At 36.7% G+C, this 21777-nt stretch overlaps 1 protein-coding gene across 16 annotated transcripts in view; it reads right to left on the minus strand.

Annotated features, from left to right (window-relative positions):
- Positions 1-21777, minus strand: part of LOC127868617 (rap guanine nucleotide exchange factor 6-like) — a 123365-nt gene that overhangs the window by 3521 nt on the left and 98067 nt on the right. For 7 of the 16 annotated variants that reach the window (XM_052410509.1, XM_052410504.1, XM_052410507.1 and 4 more), the window contains 16 exons: positions 20228-20607; positions 18730-18967; positions 17916-17980; positions 17339-17446; positions 15149-15175; positions 13249-13483; positions 12633-12732; positions 11531-11658; positions 10840-10923; positions 10331-10477; positions 9398-9629; positions 8848-8940; positions 7419-7640; positions 6419-6682; positions 5212-5298; positions 214-366 (listed from right to left, as the gene is read on the minus strand). In XM_052410509.1, the coding sequence (XP_052266469.1) occupies positions 214-366; positions 5212-5298; positions 6419-6682; positions 7419-7640; positions 8848-8940; positions 9398-9629; positions 10331-10477; positions 10840-10923; positions 11531-11658; positions 12633-12732; positions 13249-13483; positions 15149-15175; positions 17339-17446; positions 17916-17980; positions 18730-18967; positions 20228-20607 (2563 nt within the window). Of the gene's footprint in view, positions 1-213; positions 367-5211; positions 5299-6418; positions 6683-7418; positions 7641-8847; positions 8941-9397; positions 9630-10330; positions 10478-10839; positions 10924-11530; positions 11659-12632; positions 12733-13248; positions 13508-15148; positions 15176-17338; positions 17447-17915; positions 17981-18729; positions 18968-20227; positions 20608-21777 lie in introns of all 16 variants that reach the window. The other 9 variants (XM_052410519.1, XM_052410508.1, XM_052410506.1 and 6 more) reach the window with 8 other exon arrangements.

A 21777-nucleotide genomic window follows, 5' to 3' on the forward strand; every position in this document is an offset into this window, starting at 1 on the left:
TTTATGATCTGATTATACTATCCAGCATAATATTTTACACCTAAAATGCAATATTCCAGAATGTGTAGTTATGGAAATTATAGAAACTTTCAGCCAATAATTCAATACAATGTCATTTTTTTGCACCATGTATCAAATCCAAACCACTTGTTTCTCAAGAAAGCACTCTCAATGATTTCCCACAAAACGATCAGTTGATCGGCCAGGACCTACCATGGGAATGGCCAAAACTATCCTCCATATAAACCTTGCCGTTGGCCCCAGGCCACGGTTTGTCCCTCTGTCTTGCCACATGAGCCGTGGCCGACTGATAGTCAGGGGGGCGACGGACGGACGTGTAAGTCGTGTGGATGAACTGACTGTTAGCTGTGAAAAACGGGAGAAAACAGAAGGATGATCATAACGTTTGAGGGCGAGCGACGTGACAGGTCGTTAATATAAGTCTGTAGTGGAAGAATATGTAGTAGTAGCATACGTGAGACTAGCACATGCACAGATGATTAACACAGATAGTACTTGACACAAAATTTGGGGTCACAGATCCTCATAAGTTCATGGCAGAATGAATGTTTGTGTTGATTATATGGAAAGCGCTGTACAACTAGCGCACTATATATATGCTGTATGTGTGAGACATACATGCAAATAATAAAAGACTTTTGTGTCCTATCTATGTTGACCAACTGCATATAAATATTGTGAACATCACCAAAAGTGAAAGAAACAAGAGCTGTCATAGGACAGCGCGCTCGACTATTCGAGTGCTTGACAGTATAATATAAGCCATCATGGGAAAATTGTTCATATTCAATAATTTATTAGACGATCTTTCAAAACTAAAAAAAGGAAAAAAAATATTTATTTTTTTTTTGGGGGGGGGGGGGGTAGGGGGGTGAGAGGGGAGTATAATGTGGGGTGTGGTAATTTATTAGACGATGTTTAAAAAAAAAAATTGGTAGGGGGGTGGGGGGTGAGAGGGGGGTATAATGTGGGGTGTGGTAATTTATTAGATGATGTTTAAAAAAAAATTTGGGGGGGGGGTGAGGTTGTTGGGGGGAGGGATTCTGGTAGGGGCTGGGGGTATTGTTTGGGTGGAATCCATTGTGGTATTCAGGTAAGTGTTGTTTTGTCAAAGTAATAATAAGTTATGGCAATTTAAGCAAAAAGTTCAATTATCTAAATGTAAAAGGGGCCATAATTATGTCAAAATGCTTGATACAGTGGTCTGCTCTTGTTTATAGGTTGGGGTCATGTTGGTAAACAAGTATGCAACTTATAAAATCAGTATGTCAAAGGATATAGGAAATATTTGGGGTAGTACTCAAACTTTAACATAGATTTATCAATAATATGCATATTCTAAGTATAAAAGGGGCAATAATTATGACAAAATGTTTGATAGAGTTGTCTGCTCTTGTTTATAGGTTGGGGTGATGTTGGTAAACATGTATGCAAACTATAAAAGCAATATGTCAAGGGACAATGAAAATAAATGGGGTAGTACGAAAAACTTTAACATTTGCTGCATATTCTAAGTGGAAAAGGGGCCATAATTATGACAAAATGCTTGATAGAGTTGTCTGCTCTTGTTTATAGGTTGGGGTCATGTTGGTAAACAAGTATGCAAATATGAAAGCAATATGTCAAGGAACAAAGAAAATATTTGGGGTAGTACGAAAACTTAAACATTTGCACGCAGACACAGATGCCGACGCCGGGGTGAGTAGGATAGCTCTACTATATATATTTCATATATAATAGTCGAGCTAAAAAAGTAATGTCAACCCACCAACCATATACTGTAAGTCATATGGATGCAAAATTGAAAAGTGGTTAAGAACTGTAACATATCTCATGTGGTTAAAAACTTTCAATTGAATTTATTGAATTTTGCATTGTTATGAAAGAGAATGAAAATGTTGCAGCTCTTGTCATGATCACCACTAGTTAGTTAATGTTATACATTTTCAGAAGAAAAAAACACATAAAACATTAACAACAAAAACTAACATAATTGAAACAAGAGGGCCTTAAAGGCCCAAAGTCGCTCACCTGAGATTCAAAGGAACTGACCTGTTCTGTGCAGCCCAAGATGTCAATAGAACAAAATGTTCTTACCAACTTTCATGACTAGTGAACACCCTGGCAGCCACGTTTTTCAACAGACCAGAACCATTTTCATACACATCCAAGATATCATTTAAACAAATATACTGACAAAGTTTCATGAAGATTCATAAGTCCATATCAGGAAAAATGCCCCGCCCACTGGTGGCCATGTTTTTCAAGCAACTGGAACAATTTTCGAACTTGTCCAAAATATCAGTGGGACAAAACTTCGGACAAAGTTTCATGATGATCGTACAATAAATATGGCTTCTAGAGTGTAAACAAGGTTTAACTATAGCTATATAAGGAAAAATGCCACACCCCTTGGCGGCCATGTTTTTCCACCAACCGGAACCATTTTCGAACTCCTCCAAGATATCATTGGGACAAATCATCTGACCAAGTTTCATGATGATCGGACAATAAATGTGGCCTCTACAGAGTTAACAAGGTTTTACTAAAGCATGATATATACCCATATTAGGAAAAATGCCCCGCCCCCTGGTGGCCATATTTTTTAAGCAACCGAAACCATTTTCGAACTCATCCAAGATATCATAAGGACAAATCTTCTGACCAAGTTTCATGAAGATCAGAAAATAAATGTGGCCTCTAGAGTGTTAACAAGGTTTTACGATAGCCATATAAGGACAAATGCCCCGCCCCCTGGTGGCCATGTTTTTCAACCAACCGGCATCATTTTTGAACTCGTCCAAGATATTATTGGGATGAATCTTCTGACCAAGTTTCATGAAGATCGGACAATAAATGTGGCCTCTTGAGTGTTAACAAGATTTTAATATAGCCATATAAGGAAAAATGCCCCGACCCTTGGCAACCATGTTTTTCAAGCAAACGTAACCATTTTCGAACTCATCCAAGATATCAATTAGACCAATCTTCTGACTAAATTTCATGATGATTGGACAATAAATGTGGCTTCTAGAGTGTTCACAAGGTTTTACTATAGCCATATAGAGCCATATAAGGAAAAATGCCCCGCCCCTTGGCAGCCATGTTTTTCAAGCAAAGGTTACCATTTTTGAACTCATCCAAGATATCATACAGACCAATCTTCTGACAAAATTTCATGAAGATTGGACAATAAATGTGGCCTCTAGAGTGTTAACAAGGTTTTACTATAGCAATATAAGGAAAACTGCCCCGCCCCCTGGCGGCCATGTTTTTTCACCGATCTGGACCATTTTGCGAACTCGTCCGAGATATCAATGAAACCAATGTTTTGATCAAGTTTCATGATGATTGGGCAAAAATTGTGACTTCTAGAGTGTTCACAAGGTTTCTCTTTAGCCATATAAGGAATAATGCCCCGCCCCCCCTGGCGGCCATGTTTTTCAATGGACCGGAACCATTTTTGAACTCAACCAACATATCATTTAGACAAACATTTTGACAAAGTTACATGAAGATTGGGCATCAAATGTGACTTCTACAGTTTTCACAAGGTTTTTCTTTTTTTTGACCTAGTGACCTAGTTTTTTGACCCAGCATGACCCAGTTTTGAACTCAGTCCGGGTATCAATGGGACAAATGTTCTAACCAAATTTCATGAAGATCAGACAATAAATGTGGCCTCTAGAGTGTTCTCAAGGCAAAATGTTGACGACAGATGACGCATGACGGACAAAAGGCGATCACAAAAGCTCACCATGAGCACGTTGTGCTCATGTGAGCTAAAAATTGTACACAATATATACAAATAAAACGTTTTCTCTTGAACGCATATTCAACATTAGTTACAATGATCATGCAATGACAAATACTGACATAAAACAAAGTACATGAAACACATTATTTAATGATGCCAACCATTCAGAAATGTCTTGAGCAAATGAGGTTTTGATTTAACAGAATTGAACCAATTATTTGCTTATTATACCAGACCAGTTTGAAACAAGACTATTGCGAAGCAATATGGTCCCCTACCCGTGAAACTCCACAATTTTCAGCAATATTTCTAGTCTATTAGTTGCCATAGCAACCAGAATTCTTGACGTAGGAAAAAAATGAAATGACGTGCATAATCCCCATATTGCAATCTATCCCTGTTTCAAGTTTCAGGGAAAAAAATATGAAGAACTTTTAAAGTTATCACAGGATCAGAAAAGTGTAACAGACTGACTGACTGACAGACAGACATAGCGCAAACCATAAGTCCTCTCCAGTTTCACCGGTAGGGGACAATAAATATTTCTAATATCTAAATAAAATATACAATCACTCCACAGTGTAAAGGGAGACAATTCTGAATGGTTTAACAGAACTGCGTAAGTGCTACCTACAATATACAATATAATACATGTGAATGATGTTGTAGGAATGTGACTGACTCAATATTTCAACCGCTACACAGCCCTTATTACAATAAAATGGACTTTTCAAATTTTACATGAAAGTGAAGTCTTAGAAATGATTAACATCTGATTATGCAATTCTTACATGAACATGCCAATAAACCTAAATAACATAGGAATGGAGTATGGACCTTGGATTATATCATGTTGATGAAAAGTGTTGAATAGGAATAGTTTACAAGTGCAAGTAATACACATCATATTTTCACTTTAAACGATCCCAGTGCAGTCACATTCCCATTCCCTGTGAATAAAACAAATGAGGTGACGGTACACCAGGGTTCTATGAGACGGCATGCAGCCTGGTAACCATGGTGAGGGGGTGGGTGGGGTGCAGGGCTGCTGACGGGAGGGTCCTGTGAAACCATGGAAACAATGACAATGAGTGATTAGCTGAACAACACAGTGATGGGTTAGCTTCCGATGGACAGGCAGAGCAGAATGGCAAATGAGCTGAATGCATCATCATCATCATCATCATCATCATCATCATCATCATCATCATCATTATTCTTCTTCTTTAAATATCTATTGTCATTACAGACAATATACATAAATTACATATTGTATTTTGTTATTTTTTTATAAACTAGTATTCTCTGTCTATTTTATCCTAATCCCTAAATCAATTATGGGCAAATGATGGTGCAGTAGCCCCTGATTTGCCAGCCTGCTTCTGCCTGTATGTTGACTACACAGTGCCACATCCAACACACACCAGAAGTACCTTGCACATTTTGCATCACAACATGATAGGGAGGTAACGGAGGACGTTGCTGCTGCTGCGGTTGCCCTGGCAACGAAGAGACACCTGCTGCAAGACAAACATCTGCCAGTTTAAAATCCCGTAAATCAACATATAGCTAATACCTGGAAGCACATATAACATGAAGTCAAGCTGATTGAGCACACACTTGTTCAGGACCCTCAAGCACATGGGGTTAACTCAGGAAAGTGTAAGAATGTGAACAAGAAAAACTAACTTCTCATTTATATCATGTCTTAAACAAGAGCTGTGTTTGTGAAACTCAATGCCCCCTACTGCGCGATAAAAGCCACATGGCAGCTATTTAAGAAAAAATGACCTTTGACCTTGAAGGATGACCATGACCTTTCACTACTCAAAATGTGCAGCTTCATGAGATACACATACATGCCAAATATCAAGTTGCTATCTTCAATATTGCAAAAGTTATGACCAACTATTAAATCAGCTTAATGAAATGTCACTACACATTTATTTTGTTTTTTGGTTCACAGATTGTAACAGTGAGAACATAGCTTAGAGAAAGTTAAAATGTAAACATGCTGGCTAAAAAAAAACAAGAGGTTGAAAACAGTTTTCTTGCATCCATCACTGACAGGCTAAGATATCAGTATACAAAAATAATTCTGTTAAAACAATAGGTATAGTAAATATTAATAAGAAGTAAGCATTCAGGAAGCAAACTCACAATGCTTAGAAAGATAATATAGTCATCAGCATCATAACACTCCATTTTACTTTGACCTTCTTTCATTTGAGCAGATCAGTAACCACCTTAAACAGCTGCAGTGTTGCTTCACCAACCTGAGCAGATCAGTGTAACTATCTTAAACAGCTGCAGTGTTGCTTCACCTACCTGAGAAGATCAGTGTTACCATCTTAAACAGCTGCAGTGTTGCTTCACCTACCTGAGCAGATCAGTGTAACCATCTTAAACAGCTGCAGTGTTGCTTCATCTACCTGAGCAGATAAGTGTAACCACCTTAAACAGCTGCAGTGTTGCTTCACCTACCTAAGCAGATCAGTGTAACCACCTTAAACAGCAGCAGTGTTGCTTCACCTATCTGAGCAGATCAGTGTAACCACCTTAAACAGCTGCAGTGTTGCTTCACCTACCTGAGCAGATCAGTGTAACCACCTTAAACAGCTGTAGTGTTGCTTAACCTACCTGACTGTGGGGGATGCATGTGGGGTTTGTAGTTCTGCTGGGCTAGAGGGTGGTTGCTAGAGGATGATGGGTGGTTGCCTGATGACGTAGAGGAGTGCCTTGAGAGAGCAGGAGACGGGTGGGAGGGGCCAGAAGAGACGCTGTGGTTGTCATATGTTGGGGTGCTGCCCGCAATACCAGAGTCAGACTCGTACTGGCCATGTGTGCTACCCCCACTCTTGATGCTTGCCGTGGGACTGTGAGATTCCGTGGAGTTCACTGAGGCTGCAATGTCACACATGGGGGAAAAGGACGTAAGAAAGGATTTTATAAAATTGAAGTTGTCATGTTAAGAAAGGTTCCACAAAAATTCATGTATGTCAAGTTCACACATTCACGACTACAAAAATAACTTTATCATGTTAAGAAATGTTCTAACAAAATTATTGTCTGTCAATTGCATACACTTGTGTTAAGAAATACAGGAAGCCAAACATATGAATATTGCACACAGAGAATCACACATAATCCAGAACTAAGTATGATAGCTTTTAAATGAAGAAAGCCTAGGAACGGAATATAAATGCTTACAATCATAACAAATGGTTATCATGCCTGTAAATTAAAGAAAAGAACTCAAGCAGATATAGATTTAGGTATAATCTTCTAAAACTGATTGTTTATAAATGTTTGACATATATTACTTCAAACAAAATAACTAAAGCAAATGAGCTACAAGTAAAGTCTTACAAAAAACTTATAAAGAAAAGAAATGATGGGGGAAAAAAAACTGGATGTAAAAATAATAAACTTTGCAGGTGTTACAATTTGAGGGTTGAGCAGTGAACAAAAGTATCAGTCAACATTTTTGTTTCACATACAGCTGTTTCCAGCTCAACCCTTGCAATGAGAGCTGTCACACACCCAGTCAACATTGTCATCAACATGCCACCCTGCCCCGTGATACAAGTGCCTAGCCCTAGCAATCCCCCAGTGATCCAGACAAGACCTGCAGGCTTACCAGTGCGACTAGGTTTTCTATTGGCTATATTGCTAAGGCTGACAACTGACGAGGACTCTGTGGTCAGGTGGACGGGTGGGCGCGAGTGTCGCGGAGACATGGGCTGCCTACGACCCCCGGACAGGTTCGGACTAGTTAGGGAATGGGGGATTTTAGATTCGTGGGGTTTCACTTTCCCACTTAGGGCCATGAGTTTGTGGGTGTGTTCCACGGTTTCGGCACCTGTTCAGAAAACAAAAACAGAACACATTCTAGCATGCGCAAACCAACATCATGCAACAGAAAATACATAGAAGGCCACACAAATAATACTGAAACACCATACCCTGCAATTAGTAGTGTAACATATCTCTTGGCCACATGTCATGTGTTTCATATTTGTTACATTTAGTTGTCAAATGAATTATTTTTGGATTGTTCTGGTAAAAAGGACACTTATTTTGTAAATAAATAACTCAGCCCATACAACTGTGGCTTTTGGAAAAGAGAACACAAAATTAAGTTTACACAAGAGTAAGTCATTTCTGCAAGAAAGACTTCTTATTACGCATCAAATTGATGAAAATGACATATTTCCTGCACAAGACTTCTTTACATCAAATTGTTTATCCTTTTTTTCATAATTATTAATGTCAAAATGACATTTACAAAGGCCTTGGCAGATGTTCTTTTGTTAACTTTTCTTTCTTTGTATGGAAATGGGTCTTATGCAACATGCAGCCATAATAGCTCCAGACCAAACAGCACATGTCCTCTATACTGTCATGCAAGTTATAGTGGTCTCAAAGCAGATGTTTCTTGATCTCATTAGCGGACAGGGTAGCTCCCTTGACAAATTAAAGCACAGGCTGGTCTGGAGAAACGCTGGCCAAATATGGCATAAGGCATAAGACCCAGTTTAACACAATCAGCTCATATTAGACAGTATGGTGTTAAATGTAAAGAATTGTATGTAGTCATCCAATTAAATTGGCATGCTGTTCAAAGTAGGCTGGTAAAAAAAACACATAGAACATAAGGCATCCTATTTATAATCAAGAAAATCAAATGAAGTTTTAGTTGATGTCAAACACCATGCATATATATATGTTTATAGAAAATAGAGAATTGTTTGTTGAAACAATTGAAGCTTATAACATAATTTGCCAATACAGATTCTTCAATACTAGAACAAGCATGCTGTCAATATTTTCTACACATAAACAAGGATGTGGATATGTTTCATACACTGTCCTGACAAAGGTTCAATCAACCTTGGTCTCGATCTATTATTGATTTCTGTGTTAACTTTTATAAACTAACCAGATACAAAAAGAATATTTTCGGCAAAAACCAAAAGGACAAAAACATTTCTATGACCAGGACTGGCCAGTGTGTTGACAGTTTCAAAGTTTGGTATTAGGATGATCTAGACAGTCCTTTCACTCACCAAACTTGGGTCCAGTGTAGACTGGTTTTCTCTCCTCACTGTTCACACTGCTGGAGCTGGCACTCAGACTGGGAGAGGAGTCCGGCTTCCGGGCTATACACACAACACAAGTTACAACGGCCTTATTAGTAACACTTCAAGGAGTTTTTTTTAAGATTTATAGAACTTTGAATATTTATGAAATAAGTGCATAATGTTGTAAAATTACGCCAAACAGTGGTGTGAACTGCGTGGTATTCAAATATAAAACTTTGGCTTATAAAGCAAATAATAAAAGGACTTGCAAACCAATATAATAGAATTGCGCTCTCAGGAAACGGGGTTAAATCCATGTGCATAAAGTGTTGTCTCAGATTAGCCTGTGCAGTCCACACGCTGATCATGGAGGACACTTTCCATCTAAACTGGATTGTCAAGAATATTTTGATGCAGACTACACAGGCTAATCTGGAACGACACTTAATGCACATGCATTAACCCCCTTTTCTCAGAGCGCTTCCCAATAAATAAACTTCTGGAAGCACACACTCCTTATTGACCACGCTCTTACCGGGAGCTTCACACTGATTGGACATCTCTGCAAGCTTCTCCTCATCCCGGATGTTGGGAATGTTGCTAAGATACGACTTGACCCGCCGCTTCATCTGAGCCTCCTCATACATCTTGCGAGCGTTGGGCACAGTTGATGTACGCCGGTTTTTGTTTCTCTTCATAGTGGCCATCCCAAATATTAAGGAGTTCTCTTCCATGCTTTGCGTGTTCAAATACATTGTATTGACATCCTGAAAGGTAAAGTAATAATGTTTAGTGTATATCAATACAAAACTTGTGAAATATCCTATGATAAAATGAATGCACATTAAGAATATTAGCAGTTACATTGAAAAATAGGTCTTATGTCAAAAGCAGCCAGTGCAGCTCCAGACCAGCCAGGCATTTGTGAGATCTTGTCAAGAGCCACCCAGGGTTTCATGGTTTCAGTAGTAGACAAGGTAGCTCCTGACGAGACTGCGTGAATCATGCATGCCTGGAGCTATCCTGGGCCCATATGGATATAAGAAATTCAACTTGCTATCAAACAAACAAATATATTATATTTTATATAGGAGATTCTTACTAATTGAGCAGCCCTTTGTGAAAAGGGGGTTTAATGCATGTACGTTTAGTGTTCTCCCAGATTAGCCTGTGCAGTCTGCAAAGGCTAATCACGGACGACACTTTCTGCCTAAACTGGATTTTATCTTAGAAGAAATTTTCTTTAAAAGAAAAATATCATAAAAGCAAAAAGTGTTGGTCCTGATTAGCCTGTGCTGACTGCACAGGCTAATCTGGGATGAAACTTTACACATGCATTAAACCACCTTTTCACAGAGCACGCCTAATTACAAATAAAAACCACATTTCCCATGTGTTAAACAGCCATGATTAACCAAAGAGAGGAAGACATTTTTCACAAGAAATGCACTCCACTTGAAGCACTTACGTATTGTGGTGAGCACATGTTGCAGATGTGCCTGATCTCCTTGGCAACCATGCGCAGCTTCTCAAAGTTCACGAGGCCCTCCACCTTGGAGTCGTTGCCGAGATCAATGAACGTCAGGTCCTTGCTTACCACAGGGAAGAATGGGAGCTGCACATATGGTAATGTGGATAAGCATACATTCTACTGCAGATGAGCATACATGCTACACATAATACTACTTCTAATACTTATTTTACTTGGTCAAGTTGCCACTGTTAAGGAAAAAGAAACACTGGTAGCTGTCATTTCTCTTTTTAACTTTTTTAGAAAACTTTTTGGGCAAAGGTGAGTTCAATAAAGATACAAGAAATCAATAATAGATATACTATTTTAACATTATTCATTTTAACACTCATTCAAACTTTAAGACAGAACAAATTCTTACACACTGAACTAATCAATATGTACATATATGAAATGTTAACAGAATGGACTGAAAGCAGCTTCTACAAAATGCTCTGGCAACTTACCATTGGTGGCTGAACAAACGGGCTGGACAGCAGGTTTCTGTACTTGGACATATTTCTGGAGGGGTCTAACAATGCAATCAGGTCCTGAAATAAGGCATTGATTTGGCTGATCATGTTATGAAATGTATCATTATAATAAACAAACTGAGTAACACTTATTCACACTTAAATTGTTTATCAACAAAATAATGTAACAGAGTGTACAATTTACATATATTGTTAGTATTGTACTAAATATTCAGACTAAAATGCTCAACACATTGTTGTCATAAAACCTTGATGTCCCCAACAATTCAAGTACATATAGATGCCATTCCCCATTTAAAATGTTCCAAAAATAACTGAGTTCAACAGAAGGTCTAAACATCAAAATCATTAGACAAAATGTCATCTATACAGTTTCCCCTTGCGGTTTTAAAGATTGTTAAGTCTTTACTTTAAAATCTATATTTAGCTCTGGTGACATCCACGTATACAACAACTTTGACAGAGAGTGTCATTTATTATTAAACAAAGTTTATTCCTGTGTAAACTTTTGCCCAGCGGTCAAGCAGAGGATGTCATTTGAATGAAAAATTTACCGACAACTCTCGATTGACAACAAACGAGGCATAACACACAGAAGGCAATCTAAAAAGCTCACAATTAGTACATTTTGCACTGATTAGCATATTTGTCATGCAGATCTTACCTCATACCACTTGCGGTGCTTATTACCCAGTTTCTCCCAGGTGTTGTGTAGCCGCTGCACTGACGAGTGATTCAAGCCACTCACAATGGCAAACATGGAGTTGAAGTTTTTTCCATCCTTGCAATGTCCTGGAAGACAACCGGTTACAAGTCAGCTTCCATCCTAACAAATAGCCCACTGCATTCATATGTTATATAGCTCATGGTACTGATACAGAAATGATGTTCACTTATTTATATGACGACATCTCAGGTCATCCTGACTTCATGGATGTAATGTTTCCTCTAAAATATTGCAGAACAAAAGTGCCATCGTGGGTTATCCTGAATTTCTGAAGAAAGCTTACATTGCATTATTTTCAGTTAAAATTACCATGCTGGTACAACCTACATACACTCCAACACCGTTATTTCGAACACCGATAATCCGAAGTCACCGTTATTTCGAAGTATTTTTCGGGTCCCGATTTCGGTTCTTCTTTGTTTAATGTAAAATTTCATTGTTAATCGGAACTTCGTTAAACCGAAGAAATCGTTAATTCGAAGTCCCAACACTTTAATTTGTACCTAATTATCAATCTTTAATCCGAAGTCAAAACTGCAAAACACTGAGCGTAATTTCACACCTTTGTCGTCTGAGCGTGGCCCGTCAACAGCCGATAATTACACCTTTGTCGTATGCGCGTAGCGTGTAAATTTGATAATTTGTGCTATTCTAATATTTTATATGTTCTGTAATTAGAGGACGATAAAATGGAGAAAAAGAATCGTTTTATTCCTCCGTTTGTTATAAGTAGAAATCTATTGCTCTCTGACTATTTAACGTTTTTAAATAAAACAATTATTAATAGTATCGTGTAACCGAACCATGCGAATTCCACAACGTTTTAGTTTTAAAGAATCAATCAAAAAAGTCTTCTGTCAAATGTTTATTTCGAATTATCGTTAATCCGAAGTTTTTTTAACGGTCCCGACGACTTCGAAATAACGGTGTTGGAGTGTACATGAAGCTTCTGTAAAATACTTCACTCTTTATAAAGGGGGATAACAACTTAATTGACGACACTGTGTGGCACAAATGTTAATCATCAGGTAACACTTACTTGCAATTTTGATAAAATGCTTGATTATCTTCACCCTTCTATTGATGTTTGTCTCGGTGCAGATTTCTGTCACCACCCAGAACATTTCCTTATTGGACAACTGAAATGCCACCATGGTTACCATAACAAAGTACCACATATATTGATTGCAAGGTTTCAAACATATCTCTTTTTCTAGTGCAGAAAAATACAGAATTACCTGTTCTGATATTTGAATCTGAACAACCTTACACAAATTCATGAAGATTTGATACAAATAGGATCATGATGTTTGCCATATGTTTATTATGCACAGTGTTGAATTATGTACTTCATATAAAGCAAAACATAACATATCTCCATTTGTTATGTACAAAAAAATGACAGTGGAAATGATGCTTCAGTTCTAATAGACTCTTCCACCAGCTTTCAAACTAAATGATCTGCTATTCAGAAACTGCTTTATCAGCACTTTTTTGACAGCAAATAAAGAGTAAAACAGAATGAGCGTAAAAAAGTAAGAAAACTAAGTGAAAGGAGCAATCAATTAATATTTGGCTGGTTAAGTAATAATAAAATCTGTTTCAGATCATGATCAAATCACAACCACCATCGGCAAAAAAGTGCAAGTACTCACATCAGAGAACCTCTTGAGGTTGGGAGCGCCATACTTGGACTTGATATGGAAGATCTCGTCCACGTACTCCGTGAACTGGATCTCCTTGAAGATCTTGAAATCCTCGAGGGTGAGTTGTGAGGCCACCTCGAGGGGGTTGAGCTGTGTGAGGCTGATCTGGGCCTCTTTCTTGAGCTCACTCATCAGCTCATCGGGCACTAGGGGCTCCGTGCTCATGTTGTTCTTTAAGTAATACCTGAGTACACATGGGAGAGCTCTCCTGAGAGATTGGACACAAAACAAAGACATGTGTTAACCTTTGAACCCTGGCCAGTGCTGCTGGAGCATCATGGGAGTTAGACAACAGACAACAGATGTAACGAGGATTCTCATTGGTTGGCTATTATTAGAAGGTTTGCAAGATGAAAGCAACATTCAATACACTGGTTTAGCTTACAACAAAACATGGTTTTATCTTGCAACACTTCCACTGTTTGTTATCAAACTCAAACATATAAATAACAAAAATCCTGTTTAGTGAACATGTATTAGTTTCAATTTGTTAGGGAGTTAGAAAAGTTAGTGTGCAATATGAATGTTTTATCAAATACTGTTAGAATGTCCGGTCAAATAATAAGAGTCCAGATTACACAAAATATGATTGTAAGTTTTTAGTCATTCTGTACACTTTTGCCATGAATATTGCCCAAACTATACATTGAATTACAGTTATTAAAAAAGGTCCCTTACAAAAGGCTATTTGTTATTTTTATTTAGTACCAGTATACCAATGTTTTATGGCGATTGGATGAATATTCTATAAAATATTGTCTTGTCAAACAAGCATTTACTGATACTAATTTTCTGCTGATCTCTAATTGTTAACTATTACTTATCATTCAATGGGTAACATAGAATCCTTTACACAAATTGATACAAAAAGAAAACATGTTGTACAAGTATAAATGAAGATAAGTAAAGTATAAGTAATAATCTTAATTCAAAAATGAAAAGGAAAGACCGAATATTTACTATCTGCAGTAGGTTAATCAGCCAGGTGAATTAAGCGAGACAAAAGAATGATAAAAAAAAGTGATGTTGAGCTCAGACAAAAGAGGAACTGAATATTTGCTGTGAAGCTAGAACATTCTATAATCAACTGTAAATTGATAATAGTACTACTAAAATAAAAGTCATTTTTCAGGCTCACAATAAAAAATTATTTAATTATATTTATTGTGCTAGTAAGAACAAATTAAGCAATATTTAATAACAAAATTTGACAGAGAATTAAATATCGTACATCTCTGCTACCAGATAGAAGCCGAAGCTAGCTACTACAGGGAGGGAGGTGTTAAATGTAGCGCTATACAGAAGGGCGACAACAATGACTGAGCACATGCTAACCAGGCCCTACATTGTCATGACAACAATAAAGTCATGCACATGGAAACCAAGGTCATTGCTGTTCTTTACCTGGGTAGGAATGAGTCATTTCTTGGTAACTGGTATTTTAGAAACACGACATACAATGATAATAGATATGAATACATTTACACGATGTGTTATGTAAAGTAATGTAATTATGTTCACACATCAAGTGGTGTTTCACACACCTGTTAAAAGCCAACAACATGAGCATGGTTTTGGGGCTACTGAACATTCCACAAGTGCATGCAACCAACCAATTTAAGAATACATTGCATATTATTTTATGTACAATAATACAAAATATGCTAAATATTAAAACATGAGGTTGTCTAACTAACCCAATCACTTGCCTCCATTGATCAAAACCAACCAATCACAAGTGTGATCTGCCATGGCAGAGGCCAAAGTTCAATGGCTACATAACAAATTGTAGCTATTTCAAATATCCAGTATGTGGCTATATGTTTCAGAGCAGAGAGTGGTTTGTTACCTTGCATTAACATATCCTGCCTTTTCCCTGCATCAGTAAAATATTAAAATGTTCAAAAATTTCAAGAATCCAGTGTAAACGCATCTATAAATAACTCGAATGTTTACTGAACTCATTAAAAAATAACATATTTATCAATTATGTTACACAAAAGTTTAATACAATTATTGAGAACATCTAAAAGAATATACACTTAGTTGTGCTACTAAACACGCCAAACATATTTATACAATTTATTACAACTAGTCATACATATTTTGTAAATCTAGCTGAAAACATCACAGGACCATAACCCTTTTCCTGAATCAAACAAAGATAAACCGCACACACCCACATATCAAACTAAAAGACCTTTGTAGTACCAAACTTTGCAAACAAACCAAAAATTAAAAAAACAAGATGGCCAAAGGCCCTCAGGCGCTCACCTGAGATCCCCAGAAACTTGAGTGTTCTGAGCATGTAGAGCTCACAAGGTTTTACAATAGACTTGTAATAAAAACAGCTGAAACACCTGGATGCCATGTTTTAAAGCAAACAAAAACTAATTTCAAACTCAGCCCAGAAAAAGCCAATTGTTTAATGTCCAGAGCAAGATTGGGCATTAACCCTTTTTTTACTCTGAAGCAAAGTGAAAATGGCTTTGTGCAAACAGCATAAAACCAGAACAGACTGTGAGTAACTCGCAGTCTGTTCAGGTTTTATGCTGTTTGCTGCTCATTGGGTTGGAAATAAAGCCTTTAAAACTTGAATCTTGTAAGAAAGGTCTTTAATTAAATTAAACTTTCTAAGGGACTACAAACACGTCAAAATACGTATCTATTTGGTAAAGGGTTAATTTAATAAGGTATGTGGAGTGTTCACAAGCTTTTTTTTTATATCTGGCCTCATGACCTAGTTTCTGATCTCACAAGACCCAGTTTCCACTGAGCAGAGATTTCATTTGGAAAAATGTTATGAATTTTTTTTAATGAACAGTGAACTATAATTGCGGCCTTTAGACTTGTCACAACCATTCTTTAATTTGACCTAGTGACCTAGTTTTACCCCACCTATCCCAGTTTCAAACCCCCTACAATATGATTAGGACAAATTTTGTAACCAAGATTCATATAGATTTTGCAACAAATGCTCACAAGGCAAATTTTGACATCACACGAAATCCTACGGACATTAGCTGATCACAAAAAGCTCACTATAAGCATGTGGTGTTCCAGTGAGCTAAAAAACAAAAGACAAAAAAAAGTAAATAAAAAAAGTAATCTGAACAAAAAATTGCACCAAAAAAGGTTGTTTTTATCTTTAATGAAAAATAAATTCAAAATGCAGGGGACCAGTGGGTACCTTTAAACAAAGTTAGACAACTCTGTTAGAAACTCTAGATTGTGCCCCATGGTTAAACACTCCAGGCCTGACTATCAATGTGCCGCTATATATCCCAGAGCCCGCCCCTGCTACTCCCACTACTCTAGCATATAGAAGACTGTACAGCATCTACAGAAGTCACTATGGGGTCACCATCACGCCAAAATGAGAGTGTTAGAAAGTTAGCAGAGAAGTCAGTTGAGATGCAAGTGGTTAGCAGCAGTTAGAAAATCTTTCAACTGGTTAATAATAAAATTGATTAAATAAATACATATCTGTTTATTATTGGTATTAATAAACTAAATATTTGAAAGTATGGTCTAAATAAAAACCGCAATAAACACCACAAAGCGAACACAAAACCAAGTTCAAAACAAGGTAGTTCACATGACAATACATAAGGTGCCTACACTGACAAATCATTGCTGATCATAGAGATTCAATGCTATACAGTGCTAAACACTTAAAACAAATATTCATCCCTTAAAGCATCAATAACTCAAGGTTTTTACTTAAACATGGAATGAATTTCAAAGTTCCGACATAATATATTTTTCTATAAAATTAAACGCTACTTTTGATTGTAACGACGTGCATGGGCATCGTAAACCTCAATCTTAAGACATTTTACTATAATTTAGAAAATCAGAGTTGTATTCCCCCCCCAACAATTATTTTCACAATTTCACAACACTAAAAATCCAATTTTTTTAACTTCATGAAGCGCATTGAATCACTCTAGTCAAAAAAATAAATAATCATAATATTTGTCAACTATTCTCAGTGTGCAATGTTTGCCAGTGGAGGCAGGTTATTGTAATGTTGTACCTTCCATTGAGGGTGAGACGTTCTGGCAGGTTCTGGAGGGTGTCAGGAAGACGCTTCTGTTTTATGAATCCTTCTGATTCCACGGTCACTTCACACAGGGAGTAATTGCTGGCAAACAGATAACAACACATTCAATCATAATAATTATTGAATGGATTTGTATTTCAAACATGTTGCTTAAAATGCCACATTATCTCTAGCACATAGATAGATTTATTTCGGCATAGGATCATATACAAAGTTCACAACATAACATAGATTAAAAGAATTAAACTTGTATCTTATTTTGACCATATAAACATTTTTATATCAATTTTATTGTGTCATAACAAAGCTATCTTTTTTTACTTGTTTGCTTGAGCCTTAAACTATTTGAGTAAACCAGCTAAATGGATGTTCATAAAGTGTCCTCTCAGATTAGCATGTGCTATCTCCTTTAAACTGTATTTTTGCTAAGGGCATATAGAAAATCTTTTCCATGGTATAACTAATAGCTGATTTAAATATTTAACCGTAATAAACTACCATATCTATTCAATAAATGAACAGCATATTATAACATTATCATAGCAAGTACCTGCTTTGATCGGTAATCCCGAATTCTCGCAATGACAACATAACAACTTCCTTGGCGGAAGTTTCCTGCAAGTATAAACATGCAATTAAAAACTTCACATCAATTAAACATCTTTCTTGCATATTTCTGATTCTACAGTTTAACCATTTTATGCATTATAGAGTAATATCAAAACATTTATTTCTACACATAATTTAACTTCAAATACAACAGGCTGTATCTTTATTGTAATGGTCTTTTTGATAAGTAATTACAGAAACAATTATTGAACCATATACTAATTAAACAAATTGTGAATCATGAATTTAGACCGACATATATGATTTTAAGTTGCTATGCACACCTGTTGCTTACATCATTTTAACAAGATGGCAGAAAATATAGAAAAGAAATTGTGATTCTCGGCAAAAAAGAAAAAAAACAATCAAATTAACAATGGAAATCATATTGCTAGTAAGGATTAATAAAATGCCTGTGATAATTAACAATGCATAAAACATTTAAGATACTAACAACATATTTATAAGTTATCTACACAGTGGATGTATGTCAAGAAACGAGTGTCTGCAAATCGGCGCTCAGTTTACTCGCTAACTTAAAACATCTGACAAGATCATCGTTAGAAAATGTGATAAGACAAACAATGTTTCATTTATATGTTAGTGGTGCTGTGTATAATCGGATTCACACGCATATATTGCTTTGCTATGTTTGTCATGCTGTACAGTTTACTGAAACAGCATGGAACTTATATAGAAGACATTCCAAGGTTAATATACTGATATCAATAAAAGTACTATCATACGTGACTGACCTTGTGTATGAGCAGGAACTTGAAAGACTGGTCGCAGCGGAACACCTTGACGACGTGTTCTGGGAAGTCCATCTGCTTGTCATCCACAGAGAGAGATGAGAAGGAAGACAGGTCCGGGTTGGAGGCTGACAGGTGATTGCTCATGCTGGTTGTGTTGGAGGAGGACCCCGACGATGTGGAAGATTTACGAGATAATTGGCTCGATAAGTTCTCGTCCGAATGGTTTAATGATGGGTCGCTGTGATCAAATTGGTATATTTAATCAGTAACAAATGTTTTAATGTTATATATATATTTATATTATCTTCAATCATTAAATTTATTTTTGTCATAAATGCCAATAAATGTGTACAATTAACAAATATATATATTTCATATATACATATGCATTAGCATATAGTATACTTGTACAAATTTATTGGCAAAATTTCGACAATGAAAATTAAAATGTAAATTTTTAACATGATACAATTAGTGACACGTACTTTATAAACAAATTAACATTCCTAGTATAAGAAGGAGCACACACCTGAATGCATTGCAAAATGTTGTGCTTTGCAAGTTGTTGAAACCCACAGTATGCATACTTATGATAGCTGTCACAAATTACATTTTTGATCAAACTGTGAACAGGACTGTTGGCAGCTGTAAAAACACCCATTGATTATGCTATTGGTTCACCATGTGGTCTTTAAACACCACAATGTGTCATATGATGTGTACTAATCAAAGACAGTTCAATGATTATCACAAGTGCCAGATCTGTCACTCACGTCTGTAAGAGAACAATTTTGGTTTCAGCATTTTTTTGTCAGCAAATTATAGCTCCTTAGAAAATTCCATTCACTCAACACAAGTCAAAGCTGGGACAATTTGACACAAATTCTGAGCAGTTCCTTTTTGTTTATAGTTAGGTTTGGTAAATTAAAGAAGTGCACTGGAATAGTTGGATTACAGTATTTTGGTAACATTGGTTTTGCTGAGAAGAAACATTTTTAAATGTTGATATTTTTACCCGTCTTATAATAAGGTAATTGCAAAATATGGTCAAATTGACACAAAAGTTGGGACCTGTCTCATAATCAATCTACCTTTTAATCAAGTAAGTATGGTATGCAAACAATGAATAAATTACAGTGCAGATACATATCAGTTTCCTGTTATCATTTCAACTTATCCGAAAAAAGTTTCTTCAGCAAACATTATGACTAATGTTTAAACCCACTACCAAGGAAACTTCATCTTAGCTAGCGTCACTTTATATTACAATTGATATGTACAGGAAATGAACATTTTATCTCTTTTACGAACACTTAATATAGATGTAATAACCAATAATAGTTTTCATAAAAAAATGATTTAAGTAGGGGGAAATTCTATAGAATTACAAAAAATGAAGGGAAAACCCATGAAATAAGTACAACAATTTGATTGGTCAGTTAAATTTAGACTGTGTGCATTCCTTTCCTGACAGCACCAATCCCTATGAATCACGTACATGTTCATGTTGCTGGTTGACATGTTTCGTGGAATAAGATTGCGTAGCGCTCTGCGGAAGCGTGGTTTGCTGCTTGCTATCGTGTTCATGAACCCCTTGTCTTTCTTTGCCGCATGTTTCTTACTGGTCCCTGAATCATTTGCAGACGACTGTTGCACAAGGGCTTGCTCGAGGTCAGGTATGGATAACCGCTGCTTAGTGTTTGTTTGTTGGAAGTCCTGTCGCTTTATATTAGCGTTCTTTTCATTGTGTTCTAACATTTCCTTGAACTCTGCTAAGTTTGATTTCACAGTAATGGACAAGTGTGTAGTCTTTCGCAACAACTCCATGGCTTTATGATGAGACATGTTTAACATGCTGGCACCATTCACTTCCAAAATCTGAAAATTGTAAGACATGTTTAAACAAGAGTGCCAAACTGTCACAAGGTACGCCCGTTTTAAGGCTTTGGACAACTTGATAACTTTACCATGACCCATATTTGAACTTGACCAACATATCATCTAGACACAACTTCTGACCAAAGTTGGTGACGATCTGATGAAAACTACTTCAATTAGAGAGCGGACACCATGCTTAACGCTTGAAATGCACCAAGTGACCTTGTGATCTACTTTTTAACCTGGCATGACCCATATTTGAACTTGACCTACATGTAGATATTGTCTAGACACAACTTCTGACCAAATTTGGTGAAGATTGGATGAAAACTACTTCAGTTAGAGAGCGGAAACTGCTTTGGACGCCGCCCGCCGCCAAGGTGAAACTATAATACGTCCCGTTTTGTTAAAACGGGCGTATAAAAAGCACACATATAAACAAGAGATTGCCAAGCAATATGGTCCCCTACCAGTGAAACTTCACCATTGACAGTAATTTTTTTTTTATATATATTTGTTGCCGTAGCAACCAGAATTTTTGATGTAGGAACAAAATGAAATGACGTGCATAATCTCCATATTGCCATCTATCCATGTTTCAAGTTTTATGAAAAAATATTAAAGTTATCGCAGGATCCAGAAAAGTGTGACGGACTGACTGACAGACAGACTGACAGACAGACGGAGTGCAAACCATAAGTCCCCTCCGGTTTCACCAGTAGGGGACAAAAACATGCTATACAAATAGGATACAAAAATTCCCTTGCCAGGCAATTCAAGCGGAAATACTTTGGTAACACTTATCAGAATATAAACCACTAAAATCTTTTAGACATTAGCAAGACTTCCTCATCACAATATAAGGACTTAACAAAATATTAAAACTCCCATGGTTTATAAATATGAAGCTAAAAACATGGCAGTGTGAAACAATATAGCTATGTCCTGTGAAAACCAGTCGAAAGTCCACAGCATAATCAACACTGCTTAATCCAGATGAACAATTTCTGCTTTTATGGTATTAATATAATTTCACTGTAGCCACTAGTGCCATCTCAGATTAGCAACTCCACATGCTGAGACGGGATGCCACTAAATGCACATGCATGTAGCCTTGTTTCCCCAGTACACACCCCAAATATACTTATACTAGAGAATCATCACAAAAGG

The sequence above is a fragment of the Dreissena polymorpha genome, chromosome 2 (assembly GCF_020536995.1).
Source record: "Dreissena polymorpha isolate Duluth1 chromosome 2, UMN_Dpol_1.0, whole genome shotgun sequence".
NCBI lineage: Eukaryota > Metazoa > Mollusca > Bivalvia > Myida > Dreissenidae > Dreissena > Dreissena polymorpha.